This window comes from Schistocerca americana, chromosome 3 (assembly GCF_021461395.2).
Source record: "Schistocerca americana isolate TAMUIC-IGC-003095 chromosome 3, iqSchAmer2.1, whole genome shotgun sequence".
In the NCBI taxonomy this organism is placed as follows: Eukaryota; Metazoa; Arthropoda; class Insecta; order Orthoptera; family Acrididae; genus Schistocerca; species Schistocerca americana.
In genome coordinates, this window is record NC_060121.1 from 617,447,124 (window position 1) to 617,472,123 (window position 25,000).

Here is a 25,000-nt window from a genome sequence, read left to right on the forward strand (position 1 = left end):
CAGGATTGGTAATGGTGGAGGACAGCGTAAGTCCAGTTGAAGTACTAATGACTTAAAAGGAAAAGCCTGCGCTGCTATATGTGAATGCAGTGATCCACAGCTAGTTGTTTGTCTTAAGTTTTCTATAGCACTAACCAATTAGTCACGCTTCTCTTTTGCTTTGTCACGTCGTTCTGCTAGCTCAGCTGTTGATTAGCACAGTCAGTTAAGGGCGAAACGACAGCCGACTACGTGAGTATTGAGAGTCAATTTCGTTATTGTGCCTTGTTTCTGTTTGGCTGAGACAGACATTTTATCTGTGTTTTACGACGAACCCAGAACATCGCCTCCTCCAGACCTAAGTTTAATTCGCTTTTCTATTATGATCTAGACACAGACTGCTGTTGAATTTGAACAGATTATTTTATCGAAATATCATCTTCTTGTGCCAACTACGTGGAAATAGAGTGGTGCTCCTCATTAATGAGATTCGCTGACAAGACGATACAGGGTATTATGTGATGAAAACGTTTAAACCTAGAAGTATGTTTAAGTTAAAAGCTTTGAGCACAAACAAGTAACCCGGACACCAAGTTTGTTTTCTTATGGTTGAACGCGACTGGAATAGCAAAGAGTAAACCAGAGTAATGCATACATCTACCTCTGATACGATGTGAGAAGTCAACGATTAGGAGAGAGACTCTTGAATCACAGGAATTATTTTCGCGAGTGACTGCAAACAAATTGAAAATAGGAAAGAGAAGCATCGGTTTGTTCATCGCTACATTTCCTATGTTGAGTGTGAGGAACGTCACAATAAAGCCATTGTTATAAATCTAAGTATATCATTTTCACCCAGCGTCTTTTGCCTCAACCACAGTTCAGTTGACGGCATATCGGGAAGATCTCTTTTCTATTGGGCTTAATTTCTTAATGTACCATTCAAATTAACTACATTAACTTTGATTGGTTGTTGCGCTTCAAAATTTTGTGCGTCACTTCGCTGATGTTTTTCTCTGTAATAATTGCGTCCTGTCTTCCTAGAATTTGTGCTCCTGATGTATACAGTCGCTTTGCTAATTTATTGTCCATGTCACTTCTTACGTTCCTTACACCTTATCCGCACTTTTTCCCACAGAACAATCATGCAAGTCAGTAACTATCTGCAGCTAAGTTACAAGTACCGTACGGAGAATAAAACGTAAGAGTTACCAGTGTTGTTAACTGATTCCAAGACTTAACTGTTTATAGTCAGTATTAATTTCACTGCTAATTCTTCTGCCTGGTTGTATGTTGCCGTTTCTTTGAGATTGCTCGGCGTAGATTGGTGCGTGTCGACCTTTGATATAAAATAGACCTTCGTGAGCGTATGCTGCTGTTCACGAAAATTGCAGGGATTGCCGGGAATGATGAGGAATAGATCATATATGACATTACACTCTTAAAACGTATGAAATAAATCTGCATAACAAATATATAGTATTGCATGTGCCGAATGACGTTTTGTTTGGCTGAACAACACCTATGATTTACGGCCTTGCAAGTACACCAGTGGATCGGGATTACTAGTAAAACGTTAAAGATCACAAGTCACTCGCTTACTGGTGATCTGCCATACCAGTTCAGAGCGAAGTACGGCAAATGAATGGGAAAACAGGATAGGGACAGTTATGTGTCGTGAAGTAACAGTCTTGAGAATTCTGTTCAACAATGGTCCTGCTGAACAGGATATTTAAAGTTTCACAGCCATAACGATGACCATGGCTACTATCAAGGATTAGTGTTACTTGAAGCACAGCAATATTCCTGTCAATACATCAACGTCTCGGGTTAAATACGAGAATACTCGCTGTTATTATGGGCTCTGGGAGTTAAGCGTTATTGGTCCAGATTTTGCTGATAAGATATGTGTGGCGTAAATGGTCAACTGTGAATAGTAATTATTTTGGTACTTCATCAGCGGCAAAGTGGAATTTAGTCACGTGCCTTTTTGATTTTAGTGTTCAACACGAGCTTAATGCCACAGTTACTTTATAACTGTCAATACTTAGAGCAATATACAGTACAGTTTCACACTTCGCTGATTCTTCTATTTCGTCAACAACCTTTATATAACGCAGGTTTTGTTTCCACTGCTTTTACAGAATTCCTTTTATAATTCACCAGGAATAGCTGGTTTATCTCTTGTCTAATAAAAGAGTTGCTAAACTCCGTCCGGAAAGACCTCGAAAGACCCAACGGTAATGACCGGCCGCCGTGTCATCCACAGCCGATGGATGCAATCGGATGGACTCTCTCGTCAGCTGTTAATTTTCGTGATGTGAAACCGTTACTACTCGCTCACATAGCTCATCAATCGACCTCACGAGGTTGGGTGCACCCGGTAGGGCCAACAGCGCATGGCAGGCCGTATGGTCAACTACGGCCGTCGGTGGTTAACTTCCGTGATCTGGTGGGAACCGGTGTATCCACCGGTCAACGGATTTTGACCATAAAAAAGTTAAAACTGATACAAATTTCTACCCAAACGTTTTCTAACCTCAAGGAGCTTCTGCCGTCGGACCACTGTATCTAACGGCCATCAAGTCGTAAATACACTACTGGCCATTAAAATTAGTACACCACGAAGATGACGTGCTACAGACGCGAAATTCAACTAACAGAAAGAAGATGATGTGATATGCAAATGATTAGCTTTTCAGAACATTCACACAACGTTGGCGCCGGTGGCGACACCTACAACGTGCTGACATGAGGAAAGTTTCCAACCGATTTCTCATACACAAACAGCAGTTGACCGGCGTTGCCTGGTGAAACGTTGTTGTGTTGCCTCGTGTAAAGAGGAGAAATGCGCACCATCACGTTTCCGACTTTGATAAAGGTCGGATTGTAGCCTATCGCAATTGCGGTTTATCGTGTCGCGACATTGCTGCTCGCGTTGGTCGAGACCAACGACTGTTAGCAGAATATGGGATCGGTGGGTTCAGGAGGGTAATACGGAACGCCGTGCTGTATCCCAACGGCCTCGTATCACTAGCAGTCGAGATTACAGGCATCTTATCCGCATGGCTGTAATGGATCGTGCAGCCCCGTCTCGATCCCTGAGTCTACAGATGGGGACGTTTCCAAGACAACAACCATCTGCACGAACAGTTCGACGACGTTTGCAGCAGCATGGACAATCAGCTCGGAGACCATGTCTGCGGTTCCCTTGACGCTGCATCACCGACAGGAGCGCCTGCGAGGGTATACTCAACGACGAACCTGGGTGCACGAATGGCAAAACGTCATTTTTTCGGATGAATCCAGGTTCTGTTTACAGTATCATGATGGTCGCATCCGTGTTTGGCGGCATCGCGGTGACGCACAGTGGAAGCGTGTATTTGTCATCGCCATACTGGCGTATCACCCGGCGTGACTGTATGGGGTGCCATTGGTTACACGTCTCGGTCTCCTCTTGTTCGCATTCACGGCACTTTGAACAGTGGACGTTTAATTTCTAATGTGTTGCCACCCGTGGCTCTACCCTTCATTCGATCCCTGCGAAACCCTACATTTCAGCAGGATAATGCACGACCGCATGTTGCAGGTCCTGTACGGGCCTTTCTGGATACAGAAAGTGTTCGACTGCTGCCCTGGCCAGCACATTCTCCTGATCTCTCACCAACTGAAAACGTCTGGTCAATGGTGGCCGAGCAACTGGCTCGTCACAATACGCCAGTCACTACTCTTGATGAACTGTGGTACCGTGTTGAAGTTGCATGGGCCGCTGTACCTGTAGGCGCCATCAAAGCTCTGTTTGACTCAATTCGCAGGTGTATCAAGGCCGTTATTACGGCCAGAGGTGGTTGTTTTGGGTACTGATTTCTCTGGATTTATGCAACCAAATTGCGTGATAATGTAATCACCTGTCAGTTCTCGTATAATATATTTGTCCAACGAATACCTGTTCATCATCTGCATTTCTCTTGGTGTAGCAATTTTAACGGCCTGTAGTGTACAACTTGTCGCAATATTACAATGCAGAAAACACTCAAAAGAGATTATTATTGTGAACAAAAATATCAGAAGATAGAAATGATAATCACTTAATCGGTGAATTCAGCTTCTCCCTACGCCCACCAACTTCATCAACTCAAAGTAATTTCATTTAATAAATTCATATGTAACATCCCGCTAACGACAGACACTTAAACTGCATGAGAGCAGGAGATTCTCATCCAATTTGTCGGCTCATCTACCTTAAAGCACTGTGTAATAAACTCTTACATGAAGTATATATTTATATAAACATTTACTGGTTTCGAAATATCGCTGTAAAATGGCGAGAAACAATCTTCATCTTTCTTACTTCATGTGCTCATATCGTTACCACGGGACTGCTAAATTATAAAATTCAATGGAGAATAAAATAATAAATAACAAAATCTATTAGCCAACACTACTAAAATATCATGTGACTCGGCTAGACTAAAATAAAAGTGAATGAAGTGTATTTTATTATGTGTCGATAGTTTAGTTTTTGAAATTATTACCTTACTAATGTCAGGGTTAATTTTATGTTCTCAATTTATTGTATGAAATGTTCAGTTCTGTTAACATCTACTAGAACCTGAATAAGTGAAAGCACTGACAATGATGATGGAAGGAATTAAGTTTTGTGCTTGGTTCAACTTTCACACAGAAAAGGCAAGAAATGAAAATAAGTGATACTGTTCAAAATAATGACCACGTCTTCGTCAATAAGATATTGTGAGTATCGCATTAAACAAATACTTACCAGCTGGAAGAAGGAAACTGGAGGAATCGACTCCTCTGTCTGCGGCAGAACCGGTTGTATGAAGGTCCTGTTTACAAATTAGCCTTATTAATTGTGAAGCTAAGATCCAAATACTGAGGGTAAAAAGTGTACGCAATGGTCATCAGCAGTAAGTGCTGGTTGCTTACCCGTCGATTGAAGCGGATTTACTTCCCGGGGGTTTTCCCTCGACCGACACCATGCGTAATATTTTTCCCCGAACTTCCTCATTATTTTCTTCTGCCAGACTCGCCTGAGAACTGTGAAATCCGTACCTAGAGGAAAACAGTTTCATTAACATATATTTTTCGTTAGAATGACTGCATCTTATGCCAGAATATTAAAATTAGTAGTTAAGAAGTATTTCATTGTCGATTTAAGCAGTATGTCATTTACAAACTGTCCAATCAATATCACTGTTTAGAGAAAAATGAAATTTACCAGGAATTTTTTGTGTGTAAGTAAGAAAGATGAACCTCATTTCGAAACAAAGATATGCCTTTTTGTTCCTAATATTATTACTGACAATACCGGTTTTTAAAAAATAAACTTAAAATCGTTCAGATGGCTTCACTCGATTCGAGCAAAGATTAAAGAAACGCAGGACATTTTTTGCCGTCATGGTACGAAATATAAGACAGAAACACTGTTACCAGGCAGAATTTCGTCGAATTCTTCATGTGTTTTTCCTGTAGTTTCAGGCAAATGCTCATCAACTGACTTCTATATACATCCTTTAGTACAAATTACACGAAGTTCCCTCTCCCAGTTTTCTCTTTTGTGTAATAACAGTATGCTTGCAGTGTAAGTAACAGAAAAAAGAAAGTCATTGCAATGTTAAGCATCAACGTCGCAGCCTTACAGATCTGCGTTTATGTCACATTGACACTGCAGCGAAGGTCGTTCAGTACTCATCTATAGCTCTCAAGATGATGGTATGATTCGATATGAGCATTGGTTGATAAAATAAATTAAAATTTTAATAACAGGTCATGGATTTTATCATTAATGTTGCACATTGCCTCGGTTTACCAACAAAAGCCATAATTTCTGCCATAAAAAGGTTATAATTTTCACGAGAAATGTATTTACGACTATATTATGGCACCAAACAAGTTACAGCTACAACAAATTGTTCGACGGACCTGAGCTTAATTGAAATGTTTCTTTCTCGTTGTTGGAAAAGAATCTAGTTGTCTTTACTGTTTCAAAGCTTAACATGAGGTAATACTGATAACTTATGGATAATAAGCAATTACAACCAAAATCAGAAAATATCGAGTACTTCTGAAGTGAGAAGAGTTGACAATGACAAAAATATTTGTACAGGAATCTCTGCTTGGATTTAAAATTGTAGAATATATCAGAACTCACGTTCTTATCGAAGCAGGCATCTTTTTTTTGTGTGTTTCACACCAGTGGGAATTTCAGCTGAGGATATCTTGCAGTCTTTCTTCGATATGTGCCTGCAACAGCTGCGTATTGAGCGTCACCGGCAATTGTGCTGTAACGAGAAGAATCACAAGACAATTACGTTGAGGAAATTGGATCAAAGATGTTAATGGTTACTCTGTCTACCTCTCCAGTCGTTCCAGAACCTGGAGACAATGGAGATATTAAGGAGTGATTTTTACAATTCCCATGAGATCGTGTGCATGGCTGCGCGATAGTAAAGTTGAAGGTACCTCACAGAGCTGTCACATATTCCCGAATCTATTTTACTAAGCGACTATCCCGAAAGACGGAATTCCAATTTCAGCTTCAGGTTGCCTATCTGAAGGTTTTCGGGTTTCCAGTATTACGCGTAATTATTGAGCAATTTTAAAATGTTGTCGTAATCTACTCATTAAGAGATATCATCTTCGTTAAGTGCAACTATTCGCTTCTAGGCCTGCTGCATAACAGATGTCTTTCATGGATATAATCTATGCATATAACCAGTTATCTACCATAAATATGAGACCTGAGTTTCTCCTGGCGTATACAATTTTCAAACAACTTACAGGAATTCAGCCGGGTAAAATTTACAGCGAACGCCGATATTTCGCCGGGAGTACACCAAGCCATTCTCAAGGCACAAACTGCAATGGACAGGCACTGTACAGGCAAATTTAAAACCTCGGTTCTGGAAGTAATTCAGGAAAGATAACACACACACACACACACACACACACTGAATACTAGTGCCACCAAAGATGACCAAAGTCTGAGATATCTATAGTGAGACTACGTACTAGCAGGTGAGGTAACATTATCTCTGACCCTCTACTTTTTGACAAGGGAGAGCAGGATTCCAGGCAGAGTTTAAGCAAAAACCTCCATCCCTGTTTACAAGGTTACTAGCTAATTTAATCTCAACTGCCTTCTTAATGACACTGTCCAAATAGCTGGACGCGCATGCCAATATTCAGTGTTATTATATAACATGGGGTGACCAGTATCCAAGCAATGTTCGGCAATAGCAGATCTACTTGGCTGCTGTAATCGTGTGTGCCATTTATGCTCAGTACATCGGTCCTTCACGGTCCTGACAGTCATGCCACAGCTTCAAGGAATGTGATATACACCCACCTTACGAAAACCACGATCGTCCTTAACCGAACCCAAATGCACTCTGATTTTACATGGAGGTCGGAAAACACATTTCACGTCGTATTTCCCTAAAATACGACAGATCTTTTTGGAAGTGCTTCCTATGTAAGGCAACAAGGCAGTAGACTTAGGAGTCGACTCAGTATTATCAATCACCCGATGCACAGTTGTTCGATAGCGCAACGCACGTTTTCCGACCTCCATCTAAAATTAGAGTGCTTTTAGGTTCGGTTAAGGATGATCTTGGCTTGCGTAAGGCGAGTGTATATCACATTCCTTGTAGCTGTGTCATGACATACATTGGTTAGACTATCAGGACCGTGGAGGACCGATGTATTGACCATAAACGGTACACACGATTAGAGCAAACAAATAGGTCTGCTATTGCAGAACATTGCTTGGATACTGGTCACCCGATGCTATATCACGATACCGAAATACTGACATGCACGTCCAGCTATTGGGACAGTGTCATTAAGGAGGCAGTTGAGATTAAATTAGCGAGTAACCTTGTAAACAGGGCTGTAGGTTTTTGCTTAAACTCTGCCTGGAATCCTCCTCCCCCTTGTCGAAAAACAAAGGAACGGAGTTAATGTTACCTCACCGGCTAGTTCGTTGTCTCAATATAGATATCTCTGACTTTCATCATCTCTGGTGGCACTAGTGTTCAGTGTGTGTTTGTGTGTGTGTATCTTTCCTGAATTACTTCGAGAAACGAGGTTTTAAATTTGCCTATACATCGGCCGTCCTTTGCAGTTCATGCCTTAAGAATTGTGTACTTCCGGCGAAATATCGGCGGTCGCTGTAAATTTTACCTGGCTGAAATCCTGTAAGTTGTTGAAAATACTGTAAATCTTATCTTTATTTGAACTATAGGCCTGTTTCGGCTATACAGCCATTATCGTGTTATCTGTAATAGAACATCTTACAAATTTTGGTATTTTTTATGTATGTAAGTAAATTATGAATAATATGGTTTTACATACGTTTTCTACCCAGACTTTCTCGCAATATCGTTGTTTCTGTTGCCGTATCTTTGTTACTGATTATGTTTTACGTTAGTGTGGCATAATAGTCAGTTTTGTAGTATGTTCTGACTTCTCATTTAGTAGTGGTAGGAAATAAATGTTATTATGTAGTTGACATTTGATAACAGCAGTTGTGACAGATGATCAGTGATATTATTATTTCTGTTGCTGTCTATTTGTTTGCTGTTTTTATTCTTTCGTTGTTATTCCAGTAGTAATCAGTTGTGTGTTATGTCCTGATATTTCATTAGTAATGGTCAAAAATAAACTTAATTTCCAGTCGAAATTTGTGCCAAACCAAAACTATTTTACACTGAGTGACAAAATGTACTTACAAAATGATGGAGTAGCAACGGGATTTAGCATTGCTGGCACAATAGTTGATTTTCTTAAATTCTTAGAGAAAACTTCATTGTAACAACGAAAACTTACAGTAATAAAATAATATATTACTACAGGCAAGTCAGCGAATCAATAATGATTAAAGAAGGAAACAATTAGGACATACATATGACACTCAACGCTCTCATAATGAAATTGATGACAGGGCTAGGATCGGAAAAAAAACTTTATGGACTCGAGCACAACTTTGGCTCTTGGCTAACTTAACATAACATTAACAGCACTCATAAATTCGAAATATAGTAAAAGCCAACAACCGATAATGTCACCAGTGCAAATTCCTGTCAACTGAAATTACACAAACGTATATATTTTCACATCGTGATCAACACAATGATTAACCTTCCCACAGAACAGGTCGCAATACAAAAAGAAATTTGAACCCTGCAGTGCGTAGCGCAAGAGAATGATTACAATCCACGAACAACCACAGAGCTGTGTACGAAATATACAAAACCCTCACGACCAACTATACCTGAAGGAATAACACTCATCAGAGAAACACCAATAAAACGTAAAATTACGTAGATACCTACTACATACTTGTGCACTGCTGAAAAAACGCTAGTACACTTTTTATTAACCAAACGCGACATAGTATATAAAAAAGTAGTCATACTACTGGAACCACCAAATACTTAAATCCTGACATACATAAAATTCAGTGCAAAAACTGTGAAAAATTCTACATGGGCCAGACAGGGAGAAATTTCGCCACTACATATCGAGCACATGTTAGAGAACAGCTCATCCACCTTTTACGACCACATTAAACGTGAACGCCACACAACAGGTCGACTGCAAAGTACCATCGGTACCTTATAACACTAAAAGAACTAATAGCCAATATATTAGAGGAAACTGAGATACACACAGGAAATTATACACATTTAATCCTCAACGAATGAAGTGATCTTAATATATAAATAGTTCACTAAAACCTTTATTAGCAATATTCACCAAGAGTAAAGATGTATCATATTACAACCAGAGACAAAATTTATCTTAAATAACACAACACCACCGATATCCATGGAATAAAACCCAATAACATGTCTGGTAGAATTGTCAACAAGCGGGTGTAACCATACAATATCACTGATCATCTGACATAATTTCTGTTACGGTATTTCCACTGGAAATTAAGTTTATTTCTCACGGTTATTAACAAACTGTCAGACTATAACACAGAACTGATTACTACTAGAATAACAACGGAAGAATATAATCAGCAAACAAATAGACAGAAGCAGAAATAATAAAATCACCGATCATCTGTCACAATTGCTGTCACTAAATGTCAATAACAGAATAAGATTTCTTTCTGACCACTACTAAATGAAAAATCAGAACATACTACAAAACTGATTATTATTGCTACAATAACGTAAAAATAATCAGTGACAGACAGAGAGCAACAGAAACAACGATACTGTAAGAAAGTCAGGACTTGAAGTTTGTAAAATTACATTATTCATAAGTAAGTAACATGTGATACAACAAATGTACCAAAATTAATAAGATGTTCTATTACAGATAATCTGATAATAGCTCTATAGTAGAAATATGCTTACAGTTCAAATAAAAATAGCTTTCATAGTAGCGCAACTGACAAAAGAAATATTCTGTGTCCTTATCTTAAGTAATTAGTACAGTAAGAGATGCATTATAGTTAGGGACGCTGTGCCTGTTTTGAGGCAGGGCAACTGACGGCGCACAAATACGCGGACATTATTCATTCGGTATACGAGAAAGAGAGCGACTTCCAAGAGACTTTACAAATATTTTTAAATGTCTATGATCCTTTTTCTCGCTGCGACCACCCACATAACAATGAAAGGAATAATTTGTCGTTTACGACATATACACTGTTCATGCAATAAAACCTACGAATCAGAGATGACACTGTAATTTATCGTATAACTTTTTTAGTACCAACTTCATTCGCAACATAGTCTGCAGAAATTATCTACACATTTCCGCAAAATTATATCATTGTACTGCGCATAGTTCAGCAAATACGAGGTCGAAGAGCCGCGCGGAATAAGCCGAGCAATCTAAGGCGCTGCAGTCATGGACTGTGCGGCTAGTCCCGGCGGAGGTTCGAGTCCTTCCTCGGGCATGAGTGTGTGAGTTTGTCCTTAGTATAATTTAGGTTAAGTAGTGTGTAAGCTTAGGGACTGATGACCTTAGCAGTTAAGTCCCAGAAGATTTCACTCACATTTGAACATTTCTTTGAGGTCGAAGAGATTTAGATGCGTGAACACCTAACGTCTGCTTAAAGTGGCGCGCAATAAAACTTCAACATCAGGAATGGCGTTCTAATTTATTATGCCTTTACTGCTAACTCTATTCGCAACACACATTGTCGATAGTATCTGGATATATTACTGACTCTACCTGCAAAATTATATCAGTGGACGACACATAGATCAGGAGAACTGACGCCATAACCATGTGAAACTTACTTTTATCTAATTGGCGCTCAAAGTACCCAGATTATATTCATCCAGTGTTTCATAATGAGAGCACTTAGTTACATTCTACAAACTTTACGTTCAAACTTTTTCAAGCTTTCTCTCTCTTACATGCTTAACGACAAATACTTAACACATTAACTCATTTGTAATGACGTTTGAAGCTTTTTTATACATAGGAGTTAAATTCTTTAAAGATATGGGGGTTTACTGGTATTCTCGAAGACCAACGTGATGGTAGCTGAGGTTAACGTTCCTGTCCAATGACTAACGTCAGTGTTATGTGATCTCATTTCACAAAAGAAGGCGTAGGATATGAGATTTATATCACGATGATGGTGAACTGTTTGTTGCTCACTAGCCGTACGCCATTACCTGTTACCCTTCTGCGAACGAAACATTGCTGCTAACGATTTACCCACCACGAAGATCCAAAGTAGCTACCACCGGGTCTAGCAGCAGTGGCGACCGGGATAATAGCCTAGGAGGGGTAAGAGGGGCTGATGGAATAGTGTTTACAAATACACTTTTATATTACTAAATAATCCACGTCCTACAGTCCAACATTCTAAAAACTTTACCAAAGCCCAGTCCACTCTCGTTAAGATAGGAGGACATATATTTCGTTTCATGCCGTGTTTTTACATGTAAAGATGCAAGCAAGAATCTTAGATCACTAATATGCAAGTAAAGACCCCCTTGAATTTGTCCATAGTGAGTGACTTAACAGTTTCTTAAGATTCACGCAGACCGCTTAGTCGTTTATTCCTTCCCGGAAGATCTGTTACTTTGTTAGCTGCCGTTAACGCTACTTTGCTTTGGTACGGGTCTCTATTTTTTTAGTCGCAGATACGAGAAGTGTGATCTGGATGAACATCTGCACACAGGCATATTAAAGTTTCCGTTAATATTAAATATCGAACATAGAAAACTGTTTCTGCGATTCAGAGACAGAAAGTATGTAGCTTCTACATGTGAACACCGAGAACGGACGTGGGAAAGGAGATTACTGCAAAGTTTTCTTCGTGTACATTGACGGAAAAAAATCGTAACACAAAAAATAATTAATGTAGAACAATGAAGTTTCGGGAATACGTTTGTCTATATAACATATTTACGTGAGGAACATTGCTAGACAAGATCACATGTTAATGTATGCTCGAGATAAGACATTGCAAGTGCTAAATACTGGCACATTAATAAGTGATGTAACCGCCAGAATGTTGAATGCAAGAATGCAAAAGTGCATGCAGACTGTGCTATAGGTGTCGGAAGGAGTTCCATCCCTGTTGCACTTGGTCGCTCAATACATGGACGGTTAATGCTGTTTGTGGATGACCCTGGGGCTTTCGACCGGTGATGCCCCATATGTGCTCGACTGGAGAAAGATCTGCTGATCGGGCAGGCCAGGGCAACATGTTGACACTGTGTAGAACGTATTGGGTCACAACAGCGGTATATGGGCGAGCGTTATTCTGTTCAAAACGCCCTCTGCCGTGGTGTTAATTAATGATAGCATAAGCGATCGAATCACAAGATTGACGTAGAATTTGCAGTCAGGGTGCATGGGGTAACCACCAGAATAATAGCACCCCATGCCGTAATTCCAGGTGTAGATCTAGTGTGTATAGCACGCAGACAGGTTGGTTGCAGGGCCTCAGCTGGCCTCTTTCTAGCCAATATACAGCCAACATTGGCACCGAGGCAGGACTAGTATTCATCAGAAAAGACAACAGACCTCCACCTCGCCTTCCGATGAGCTCTCGCTCCTCACCACTAACACAGAAATGACAGCGCTTTGGCGTCATTAAAATGCGCGCTACAGGGCGTCTGGCTCGCAGCTGTCCTCGAAGTAACCGATTTGCAAACACTTCGTTGTGGCACTATAGCGAAAAACGCTGTTCACATTGCTGCTGCAGATGCAGTACGATGCACCAGAGCCATACGCCGAACACGATGGTCTTCCCCCTCGATAGTCCGGAGCCCGGCCTTCTTGCGACCATATATTCTCGTGGGCACAGCTGCCAGCAGTTATGTTAAGTAGCTACATTCCTACCAAGTCTTTCTGCAGTATCGCAGAAGGAACATCCAGCTTCTTGTAGCCTCGTTACACGACCTCTTTCAAACTCAGTGAGGTGTTGATACTGGCGTGTTTATCCCTTAAAGGCAATTTTGACTAACATCATCACGTCCCATCTCAAAGGAAACTACCGCTCACAACCGTTACAGCGTGTATCTAAAGCAAGCCCGGTTTGCATCCACATAGTGGTGCTACTAGCGCCATTCTTCTGCGACTCTCGCCTAATTTTAATTGGCATCACCTTTCAGATACAGAAAACTGCCTACCGACTTTCCGCCACTGTATAACCAAAGAGCTCCGTTGCCCACGACCATGAGGTAAGAACAGCGTTGAAGAGAATACTTACGAGACCTAGAGGCATACCACAACAGCATGAAACAATAGAGACGCTGATAAACGTAACAGGAAATTTACTTGGAAGGAAACTGATACTTAGCTATTCCTGAGGACTCAACTAAATTTGTCCCTTGAAGGCAGCAGTCATGATAACATTTTTTTGTAGTTAAGGTATGTTCTTATCTAAGCCTGTACGTTTCAACCCTACACGGTGAGATTGGCTGACAGGAACTAATAACGAAAAGAGTGACATAGAGAGTTCAGCATTGTAAAGTAGTCCCAACAGTTTACATACCCGACGTCGTGTCTACTCTTGATATTTTCGCTGTTTTAACAAGCTTAGGGTAAATATTCTTTGAGATAGCATATATATGTAGAGGATCAGGCCTTATAATTTTTATTGTGATATCTGTAGAAAGAGATACTTTTACGAGTAACCTCTTCTGTGCACAAGAAAAACTGACCTGAAAGTAGAAGGACTATAAAATTCTCTACATGACACAGATACGTCGATTTAATGGACATTTCTCGTGTCGTGAAACTTACTTTGTCCCTGTGTATCAAAACAGGGGCAGCAACATTCATAATCGACAGCTTTTATCGATACTGTCGATTTCTTGGTTTTTGAAAAGCTGTTACAGAAAACGGAAATATCTTCAGGGCTTACAACATTTATATAGAATTCTCCGCGTAAAAAGGTATTACAAAAACTCAAATTCATTGAACATGCAAGACAGATAAATACATAACAAAATATGCACACACAATTAAATCTGTTCATCTCTTGCAAAGCTGGTAACTAGACAAAACAGAGTCAAATGGCTCAAATGGCTCTGACCAGTATGGGACTTAACTTCTGAGGTCATCAGTCCCCTAGAACTTAGAGCTAGTTAAACCTAACTAACCTAAGGACATCACACACATCTATCACCAAGGCACGATTCGAACCTGCGGCCGTAGCGGTCGCGCGGTTCCAGACTGCAGCGCCTAGAACCGCTCGGCCATTACGGCCGGCCAAACAGAGTCAAATTTCCAATAAAGCTATATCGAATATATTGAATCATATGGGTTACACAGTTGCGTAAGGTTAGAAACTGAAATGTCTATAAAATAATCATGTGCTGCATGGACGTCGAGGCAACAATAGTCCGTGTTACTAATAACGCCATTTAATTGATTTATTTTAAAAAATCAAAATTTTAATTAATAATATTACAAACGACGCTGATATGCGAATTTTTAAAAGTGGGAAAGGCTCTAAATTTTTGCAATTGTGTCTGCGCCGACGAAGAAGTGAAACTAAGTGAAAAAAACATAATATCCGTAACCTCAAAATACAGTAAAGGAAGCTGTAAGCGTATCACTGGATGGTGCGTGCAGCAGTGCCGAAAGCCAATTAAAAAAATAATAAAGAAAACGTGTAAACACACATTTGCATATAACTAATGTGGTGACTGTTTGTAATCTGGACCATTAGAATCTACACAAATAGTCTAGTGATTTATTAGTGTCTATGTGTTCTGTGTCCCTCGCAGTAGTAAGTATTAGATATTAATACACACATGCTGCTACAGCTAGAGCTACTGTACAGGAATTATAATAATTTTGATGTATAATGCCAATAATCAATACAAATTAACACAACACAGATTCGTTGGGGTAATGCACATGTGAAACACTAATCTAAGACAAAAACAACCTACTTGAAGATTTAATTTGGAATCTTAATTAATTATATGTCTGAAGGTTAATTTGTAGTACTCACCAGTGATGTAATTGTAATGATTATTGTGACGTCATTTCTTTGGTGTTATATTTCGTTGATTTCGAGAGAAATTATATTTTTAATCTTTGCTGTGCATGAGAAACAAAATACTGCCTCTTCTGTTTCGGAGGGAATTATAACATTTAGAAGATTTATCAGTCATTTCTCTTTGCAATAAGTACTTTTTAAAAATTCATACTGTCTATCGTGGTGTCCAGTACTGGTACATTAATAAGTGGTGTAACCCCCACAATGTTGAATGCAAGGATGCAAATGTGCGTGCATTCTTTTGTACATGTGCTGGTTGGACCTCCATGTCTGTTGTACTTGGTCGGTCAATAGATGGATGATTGATGCTGTTTGTGCATGGCGCTGGAGTTGTCGTTCGACGATGTCTCATACACTATGTGATCAAAAGTATCCGGACACCTAACTGAAAATGACTTACTAGTCCGTGGCACCCTTCATCGGTAATGCTGGAATTCATTACGGTGTTGGTCTACCCTTAGCCTTGATGACAGCATCCACTCTTTCAGGCATACGTTCAATCAGGTGCTGGACGGTTTCTTGGGTAATGGAAGACCATTTTCCACGGATTTCTGCACTGAGGAGAGTTATCGATGTCGGTCGGTGAGACCACGGCATGAAGTCGTTCGAAACATCCCAAAGGCGTTCTATAGGATTCAGGTCAGGTCAGGACTCTGTGCAGGCCAGTCCATTACAGGGATGTTATTGTTGTGTAACCACTCCGCCACAGGCCGTGCATTTGAACAAATGTTTGATCGTGTTGAAAGATGCAATCTGTTTGCCCTAATTCAACAGTGGGAAGCAAGAAGGTGCTTAAAACATCAGTGTAGGCCTGTGGTGTGATAGTGCCACGCAAAACAACAAGGGATACAAGCCCCCTCCAAGGGAAACACGACCACACCATAACACCACCGCCTCCCAATTTTACTGTTGGCACTACACACACTAGCAGATGACGTTCACTGGGCATTCGCCATACCCACACCCTGCCATCTGATCGCCACACTGTGTACAGTTTTTCGTCACTCCACACAACGGTTTTCCATTGTTTAATCGTCTAATATTTACGTTCCTTACATCAAGCGAGTTGTCGTTTGGCATTTACCGGCTTGGCGTGTGGCTTATGAGCAGCCACTCGACAATGAAATCTAAGTTTTCTCATCTCCCGCCTAGCTGCCGTAGTACCTGCAGTGGCTCCTGATGCAGTTTTTAATTCCTGTGAGATGTTCTGGATAAATGTCTGCCTATTACACATTAGGACCCTCTTCAACTGTCGGCGGTCTCTGTCAGTCAACAGACGAGGTTGGACTGTACATTTTTGTGCTGTACGTGTCCCCTGACGTTTCCACTTCACTGTCACATCGGAAATAATGGACCTAGGGATGCCTACCAGTGTAGAAATCTCGCATACAGTCGCATGACACAAGTGACACCTAATCACCTGACTACGTTCCAAGTCCGTGAGTTCCGCAGAGCGCCCCATTCTGCTCTCTCACGATGTCTAATGACTACTGAGATCGCTGATACGGAGTATCTGGCGGTAGGTGGCAGCACAATGCACCTAATATGAAAAACGTATTTTTTAGGTGGTGTCCGGATACTTTTGATCACATAGTGTATGTGTTCGACTGGAGACAGATCTGGTGATAGAAAAGTCCAAGGCAACATGTCGACTCTCTGTACAGCATGTTGGGTTACAACCGCGCTATGTAGGTCAGCATTATCCTATTGGAAAACACCCTCTGCCATGCTCCTTATGAATAGCAGCGCAAGTGGTCGAATCACTAGACTGACGTTCAATTTGCAGTCAAGGTGCGTGGGATAACCTCTAGAGTAGTAAGAAATAGCAACCCAGACTCTAAGTCCAAGTGTAGGTCTAGTGTCTCTAGCATGCAGACAGGCTGGTTGCAGGCCCTCTACTGTCCTCATTCTAACCAACATACGGCCATGATATTTTGTATTTATGGTTTATGATTTATTACTAATAATATACATATATTTGAAACTGTCTATGGCAGTCCCCACTTGAGCTATACGCTATATAACTGAAGTGTATTTAATTGTAATTATTTACAGCACAGTTACTTTTGAACTGTAGTGAGCTATTTACAACCAATATCATGAGTGAATAAATATATTGTGAAGCAGTAGTCAGAATGTCCAACAACCTAAACAGATGAAAACTCCTGGCAGATTAAAACTGTGTGCCGGACCAAGACTCGAACTCGGGACCTTTGCCTTTCGCGGGTAAGTGCTCTACCAACTGAGCTACCCAAGCACGACTCACCCCCCCTCCTCACAGCTTTACTTCTGCCAGTCTCGGTCGTAGCACACAGTTTTAATCTGCCAGGAAGTTTCATATAAGCGCACACTCCGCTGCAGAGTGAAAATCTCATTCTGGAAACATCCCCCCAGGCTGTGGCTAAGCCATGTCTCCCCAGTACCCTTTCTTTCAGGAGTGCTAGTTCTGCAAGGTTCGCAGGGGCGCTTCTGTAAAGTTTGGAAGGTAGGAGACGAGGTAATGGCAGAAGTATAGCTGTGAGGACGGGGCGTGAGTCGTGCTTGGGTAGCCCAGTTCGTAAAGCAGTTGCACGCGAAAGGCAAACGTCCCGAGTTCGAGTCTCGATCCGGCACACAGTCTTAATCTACCAGGAAGTTTCATATCAGCGCACACTCCGCTCCAGAGTAAAAATCTCAACCGAAACAGATATCTATAACATGATCGTGGATGAGTGCCACATATTATTCATACAGCACGTTTTTGCGCAAAAAGACTTTCTTTCTGAAAAGATGAAACACTCCAGAACATCATTCCATATGATGTTTTTGAATGAAATTATTTAAAATATGTCATCTTACTAAGTTGTCTCTCCCCAAGTCCAAATGTGGCTGAACTATGTTGTTTTAGGTTTTCCAAAATGAGCTGTTTCTAATTTAAATTCTCATCAATATGGACTAATAAAATCTTTGATGTTTCCACCCCATTCATTACTTCCTTACAATGTGTTGCACTCATCATTGGCTTAATATCAGTACATGTGCAGAATTGAATATGTTGTGAGAGGGACCATTTGCAGAAAACCATTCAACGATACGTTTAAGAAATAGGTATACCGTTTCTCTGACTGAAGTCCCACCCCCTGAACTTAAACGCACACAGCTCAGGCTAGACAGACAACAATCAGCCGAGCACCAGCAGTAATCCGGTTACTTCTTCCAGCTCATTGGACCAACCCATCAGTTCTCTGGCATCAGTTGTTGTATGTCTGCTTGGATTGATTACAGTACTCGTGTCATCTGGAAAAAGAACTAATTCTGCTTGTTGTATATGAGAAGGAAGCTCGTTACCATAAATGAGAAACAGTAGTGGACGTACAATTATGCCTTGAGAAACCCTATACGTGTTTTCTCCCCATTCAGAATCATGTTCCTGGAGTATATTTATTGATTACTAATGACAACCTTCTGCGTTCCTTTGGTTAGATATTATCCATTGGTAAGCTAGACCATCAATCCCATGAAACCTCAATTTATATAAGAAATAAATATGGCTGGTGGTTTTTTAAGCCACAGGAATTTAAACGTTGAATCCAAATGTGATGCCAGGAGAAGTATTTGCTCCCAGTACTATGACTGAAGTCCCACTCCTGAACAGAAACGCACAAAGCTCAGGCTAGACAGACAACAATCAGCCGAGCACCAGCAGTAATCCGGTTACTTCTTCCAGCTCATTGGACCAACCCATCAGTTCTCTGGCATCAGTTGTTGACACTCAAACAGCAAAAAACTGAACATGCTAGGCGTTCTCAAAACGATTATTCGTCATGTCGTCTCATCCAGATGATCCTCGTGACGATGACGTTCTGTGTAGGGATAGAGATGACTCTCCGCCTGATTTTTCATTAAGCAGCAGCACATCACATTCCGACGTTGACACATTTTTAAAAACGCAGTAAAGGACGAGAAAAGCAACGACCATCGTTAAGACCAGTCACGAATCCGCGTGAGATCGTGGTGACAAAAAATCATTTCCAGTCAAAAGCAGCTCAACCGCATAAGCCAAAAAAGGTATCAACAACAAAACAGCACAAGAACGAATAACAGCAGTCCAGTAAGAGCTAGACTCAGAAAAGTAAAAGTAACGAGTAGTGTAGAGCTGTGGTTCGCACACTGGACTTGAGGATTCGGGAGGACGACGGTTCAAACTCAGAACCGGCCATCCTGATTTAGGTTTTCCCTGATTTTCCTAAACAGCTTAAGGCAAGTGCCGGGATGGCTCCTTCGAAAGGGCATGGCCAATATCCTTCTCTATCATTCCCTAACATGAGCTTGTGCTCCGTCTCTAATGACTTCCTTGCCGACCGGACGTAAAACGTTAATCTCCTAAACGCTAATTCTCCTCTGAATCTTTTTCCAACGGTTTTCAATACCCTGTTGAATTTTCACAAGCAAGAGCGGCTGACATCGTCAAAGAGTGACCTTCAATGAGCGACCTTTCGACAGTGCTAGCAACTCGTGCTGTCGAAACGCCAGGAAAAGAAATAACAGTTCCCAGAAGAATACCAGGAAGGAGCCCGCAAACGGTACCGGCGCGTATTTCCATTCTGGGACTACGGCAAGTGGGAAAGTTCCTACGTCCAAGGATTCGTTTGATAGCTTGTACCCAAGAACTATGTTTCGTTGCGCTTGACAACGACAGATTCATTTGTTTCTTTATTTTCCGATAGCTCACTGCAGGAAACAGAAGAGCACAATTACGGAACTTGAAAAGGGTATCATTACAAAACTGTGTTGTTCAAAATAGATTGCATTTCAGTGTACGGTTTTGATTTTTGACATTACACACTCTGCTTGTCCTCTTCAACTGATCACAAGAATCATGTTCATTCGACGACCGTGATTAACGTTTGTTACTTTACCACAAAGTTAACTCATAACAAATGTAGTAATTACCAGAGATAAGTAAATTACTACCGTTACTTGCTAGGGAAATCGTATTGCTGCAGGAGTCGGATACTATTCAGGCTATTATCCAACCGTAGCTATATACAGTTTACATTTACATTTATAACCTTGAATCACTGTGAAGTGCATGAGAAAAGTTAGTTTTTATTGTACCACATGTTAACGTTTCTTCATATTCCGTTCACGGATAAAACGTGGGAAGAATGAGTGCTTGTAAGCCTCTGTGAGAGATGTTAGTTATCTGTTTTATCTGCTCGATCTCGACAGGATACGTAGGCAAAGAACTTGAGAATGCATTTAAGGCAACCAAGGTAGCCCCACCAATGGCAGGTGCTTATTACGAAACACAAATAGTTTTAAATCACGTGCTTCGTACGAATTAGTCATTCCACATCTCTGATCTAAAAATATGATGGGATCCTCCGTCAACTTTTCAATGATGGCCCTAGTATTTTGGGTATATGGTGGTATTGCAAAATTAGAATCAAATACACTGGAATGTATCTAATAGTTGTGTATAATCTACACTCAGACATTGTTACCTATCTATCACTACTTTCCATGATACCAAACGACCACAGATAGGAAATCCTGAAGAAAGGTCGCAAGAATCGCTAACTTAATAAGTTATACGTCATCAAACTGCGTCGTTATAATTAAGTATGTTGATCACAAAATTCATAGCCACTGTCCTTCAGTGAACATCCAAGAGTCATGATACATGTGGTAGCACGCAACTGCCAGATGCCTCGACTGGCTGTTCTTCCTGACGACTGACATTATGTAGGCGGGCCTGCCGCTCCACACGAGCTTTGTGTGTGCAGTACAGCAGCGTAATCATACTGAGACGAGGGCCGTGTAGATACGCACGTAACCTATATGCAGCAGATAGCAGTGTTGAACAACCTACTGCAAACAGGTAACATTCAAATGCCAGAATAATCTATGTTATAGACAGTTTAAGACAGGTCCTTCGAACCACACAGCAACGAAGAGAGACGCGGGTTTAGGGGAAAGGAAGGGGGGAGGGGGAGAGACCCTGGTTAAGGAATTCGGAACATACCTAAAACGTTACGAGGTTTCCACTTGTTTATACGACGAGAAAGTGTTAAAAATGGTGTGCCACCTATCAGAAGCGTTGATATTCTGAAAATAGATTCGACAAGACTATACTGATGATACCTCGTACCAGTAAAACATTGTTTCTACTCACAATGCGAATTTTTCAAGCGCTGATTGTTTCAACTACACACGATACACACGACATTTCAACCGAAAGACCTCAGGCCATTGAAGAATGGAACTATTGCGTAGTAATATCAGCGAAGAAACAACCGGACATCATATTTACATTTTCAACTCTATCTTACATCGCTATAAAAATTTCTAAAAATTGTTGAAAGGCATCGATTTGACGCAAATGCAAATAATTATGTTTCCTCCTTTTTTGATGGATATCACTGTCGCCTTTGACCCTTAAAATTAGTATGTAGTGCTCTTACAAACCTCAAAATTTAAAAATCATCAGATAATGTATTATATGTCATCGTCACATTGTGCATCTTTAATGGCTATTCAACTAATATTTCTGGCATCTTTCGTATAAATAACAAAAGAATTGTTATGCATGTTTAACGTTTGAAAGCAAGTTGTACTAATGTCCACTGAAGTGGGCAAATACGTTTTGCAAGCACGATGGCTTCACTGTTCATGGCAGTAGACAAGGCAGACCTCACATACTTCTTGTGACAGTATAATCGCCAGTCGTAGACACGAGTCACGGCTTCCAGTGTTTTCGAATCCAAGCATACTGAATGATTCTTTATCGGGTCACACGACGAGGTACATATGCATCAGTTTGTGAAGGCAAACAGGTATTTCTCGAGTGAACACACTGTTCAGCAGAAGAGTGTAAACCTGTCCGCAGAAAGGAGGAAATATTCTTTCAAACATTTACTTTTTCGGTAAAAGTATTATTGTGATAGTTACCCTTTCGTTTGTATTACTAGTCTAGGAAAAGTGTCGTCCTGGACAAAATGACACCACCGTCGCTTTTACGGCCGACGAACAGAGATCTGGGGTTGGAAGCCAGGTACATCCCGCTGTTATTACGAGAAAGCAAATTCGCTTCAACAAAATCTAATTGGACAAACTACCTTCTCTGCTGCTCATGCTATTTCACTGGCAGTGTTCCTTCTGTTACGACGGTATCATAAACTTTAACATCAGTAACCTTGCAACTGCCTCCTTCAGTTTCGAATGCGACGCTTCTTGTAATGGAATTTTAATATTCGTTATCCATCAAAGAAGTTTAGTTCCCTAATCATCACAGATTTGGCAAATACTGTCGAAGAAGAAGAAGGATTACGTGCTAATTTTAAATCATGAAAGTAAAACGTTTGTTGCACAGTTTTGAAGATTCGATGTCAAATCTTTCGGATTTCAATGAAGATAACACTGGTAAAGATGTTGAAACTCCATACGTCACGGTGTGAACTCCCCATTTTACAAACGGTCGTCTTTTAATGGGAGCGCTTAGTTTTTTATAATATCTTGAAGTTACATTTTGTCGTCTTTGTCATCGGCATTCCGCTCTTCTGACAGCCTACACCTCTGTAACGCTTACAGTAAGCGCTCTTTGTCCTCGAATGCGGCGCCTGTTACCAAGTGCTACGATTATACCACACAATAACAACGCGAGCCGCCAGTTTGCACACGAGCGCGTAGCCGCATTGTAACATGACCCAGCATATTGACTTTTGCTGATTAATAACCTTGCTGCTTGCTGTCTTGGATAGCAATAGTTCTTCATTGTGTTCTGCGCACTCACTGTGTAAATAGGAGGCAGTTACTCAGAAAATGATTTCAAGTGAGACTATAAAATGCGCTGTTTAGTACTTTAGTCAACATTACAAACATGGCTCTGAGCACTATGGGACTCAACTGCTGTGGTCATCAGTCCCCTAGAACTTAGAACTACTTAAACCTAACTAACCTAAGGACATCACCCACATCCATGCCCGAGGCAGGATTCGAACCTGCGACCGTAGCAGTCGCACGGTTCCGGACTGCGCGCCTAGAACCGCGAGACCACCGCGGCCGGCGTCAACATTACTGGGGTTCTTTTATTTTGCATGCAAGTTACAAACCTGAGAATACCGTGCAGTGTGGATGTAGGACATAGTTAAGGCAAAGAACTGATAATGATTTGAATAGTAACCCGTTTCCACAGTGAGACTGTTTCCCTCAGTAAGACACGTCTATAGCATAGTTACTGGTCGAAGAAGCAGCAGTAACTTTCTTTGCTCTGCGTAAACGTCAACTGGTTGTTAATACTGACAGTAACCAGGAAGATAACATCTTCATACGCCGATCTGATCCAACCACAGACGGTTTACCAAATTTTGCTCTAGTGACAAACTATCATGGCCTCAGTGATTTGCTCATTGCTGGACGTGCCTGATTATCGTTTGAAAACTGAAGTTCCTTTATTATTACAGGTTAGATTTGAACTTTTCCAAGTATACGATACCCATGTCAGGAAACATCAAGCATATGCAGAAAAGAGCAGTACGAATGGTCACTGGCGAAAGAATGTAAAAGAAATATGGAAAAATCTCAGCCGGCAGACACTCGCAGAAAGACGATGTACACCTCGTGAAAAGCTGCTTGGAAAGCTGTAAGTACAGTTTTTCGTCTCGACGACTAGTCGTTGAAGATGGAGCATCACTCGTCACAAGAAGCTGCGAATATATATATATATATATATATATATATATATGTGTGTGTGTGTGTGTGTGTGTGTGTGTGTGTGAATTCCTAAGGGACCGAACTGCTGAGGTTATCGGTTCCTAGACTTACACAATACTTAAACTAACCTAAACTAAGAACCACACACACACACACCAATGTCCGAGGGAGTTCTCGAACCTCCGGCGGGAGGGGCCGCGCGATCTGTGACATGAAGCCTGCGGATATGCATTTAATTTATGCTTAGTAGAAGACAGCATCCAGAAACCCGAATAACTGTACAGAAAAGAGTTTTCCTACAAGCATGTTGCTCACTGTTGGAAACTACGAGAAAGTGGATCTTTCAAACGACTGTGATCAGTCCAAGACTTTCGACGAGTAATTGTTCACAGCCTCTAATCTGTGGTGATGATTTTGAATAAACACTCGTTAATTTACCAGCGAAATTCCGAGCGAGGTAGCGCGTGGTTATCTCACTGGACTCGCACTCGAGAGGACGACGGTTCACACCCGCGTCCGGCCATCTTGATTTATGTTTTCCGTGAGTTCCCTAAATAGCTTATGGAAAATGACGATATAGTTCCGTCGAGAGGGAATGGTCGCTTTCCCTATCCATCCTTCCCTAACACGAGCTTGTGCTCCGTTTCTAACGACCACGTTGCCGACAGGACGTTAAACAATAACCTCCTCCTTCTCCAGTGAAATCAACACTCCAAAAACTCCAGTGTGGAGAGTAAAGAGGGAGCAGCAATTACACTGGTTTCATAAACAACGTGTGCAAGCAATGAAGCAAAATAATTT

At 41.0% G+C, this 25,000-nt stretch overlaps 1 protein-coding gene across 1 annotated transcript in view; it reads right to left on the reverse strand.

The window, feature by feature from the left end:
* The window catches only part of LOC124606965 (ATP-dependent translocase ABCB1-like), a 174,829-nt gene that overhangs the window by 139,527 nt on the left and 10,302 nt on the right, over positions 1 to 25,000 (reverse strand). The window contains exons 2-4 of the mRNA XM_047139102.1: positions 6,152 to 6,281; positions 4,927 to 5,052; positions 4,760 to 4,826 (exon numbers count right to left, since the gene is read on the reverse strand). Of these exons, the coding sequence (XP_046995058.1) occupies positions 4,760 to 4,826; positions 4,927 to 5,052; positions 6,152 to 6,171 (213 nt within the window). The 5' untranslated portion in view covers positions 6,172 to 6,281. The remainder of the gene's footprint in view (positions 1 to 4,759; positions 4,827 to 4,926; positions 5,053 to 6,151; positions 6,282 to 25,000) is intronic.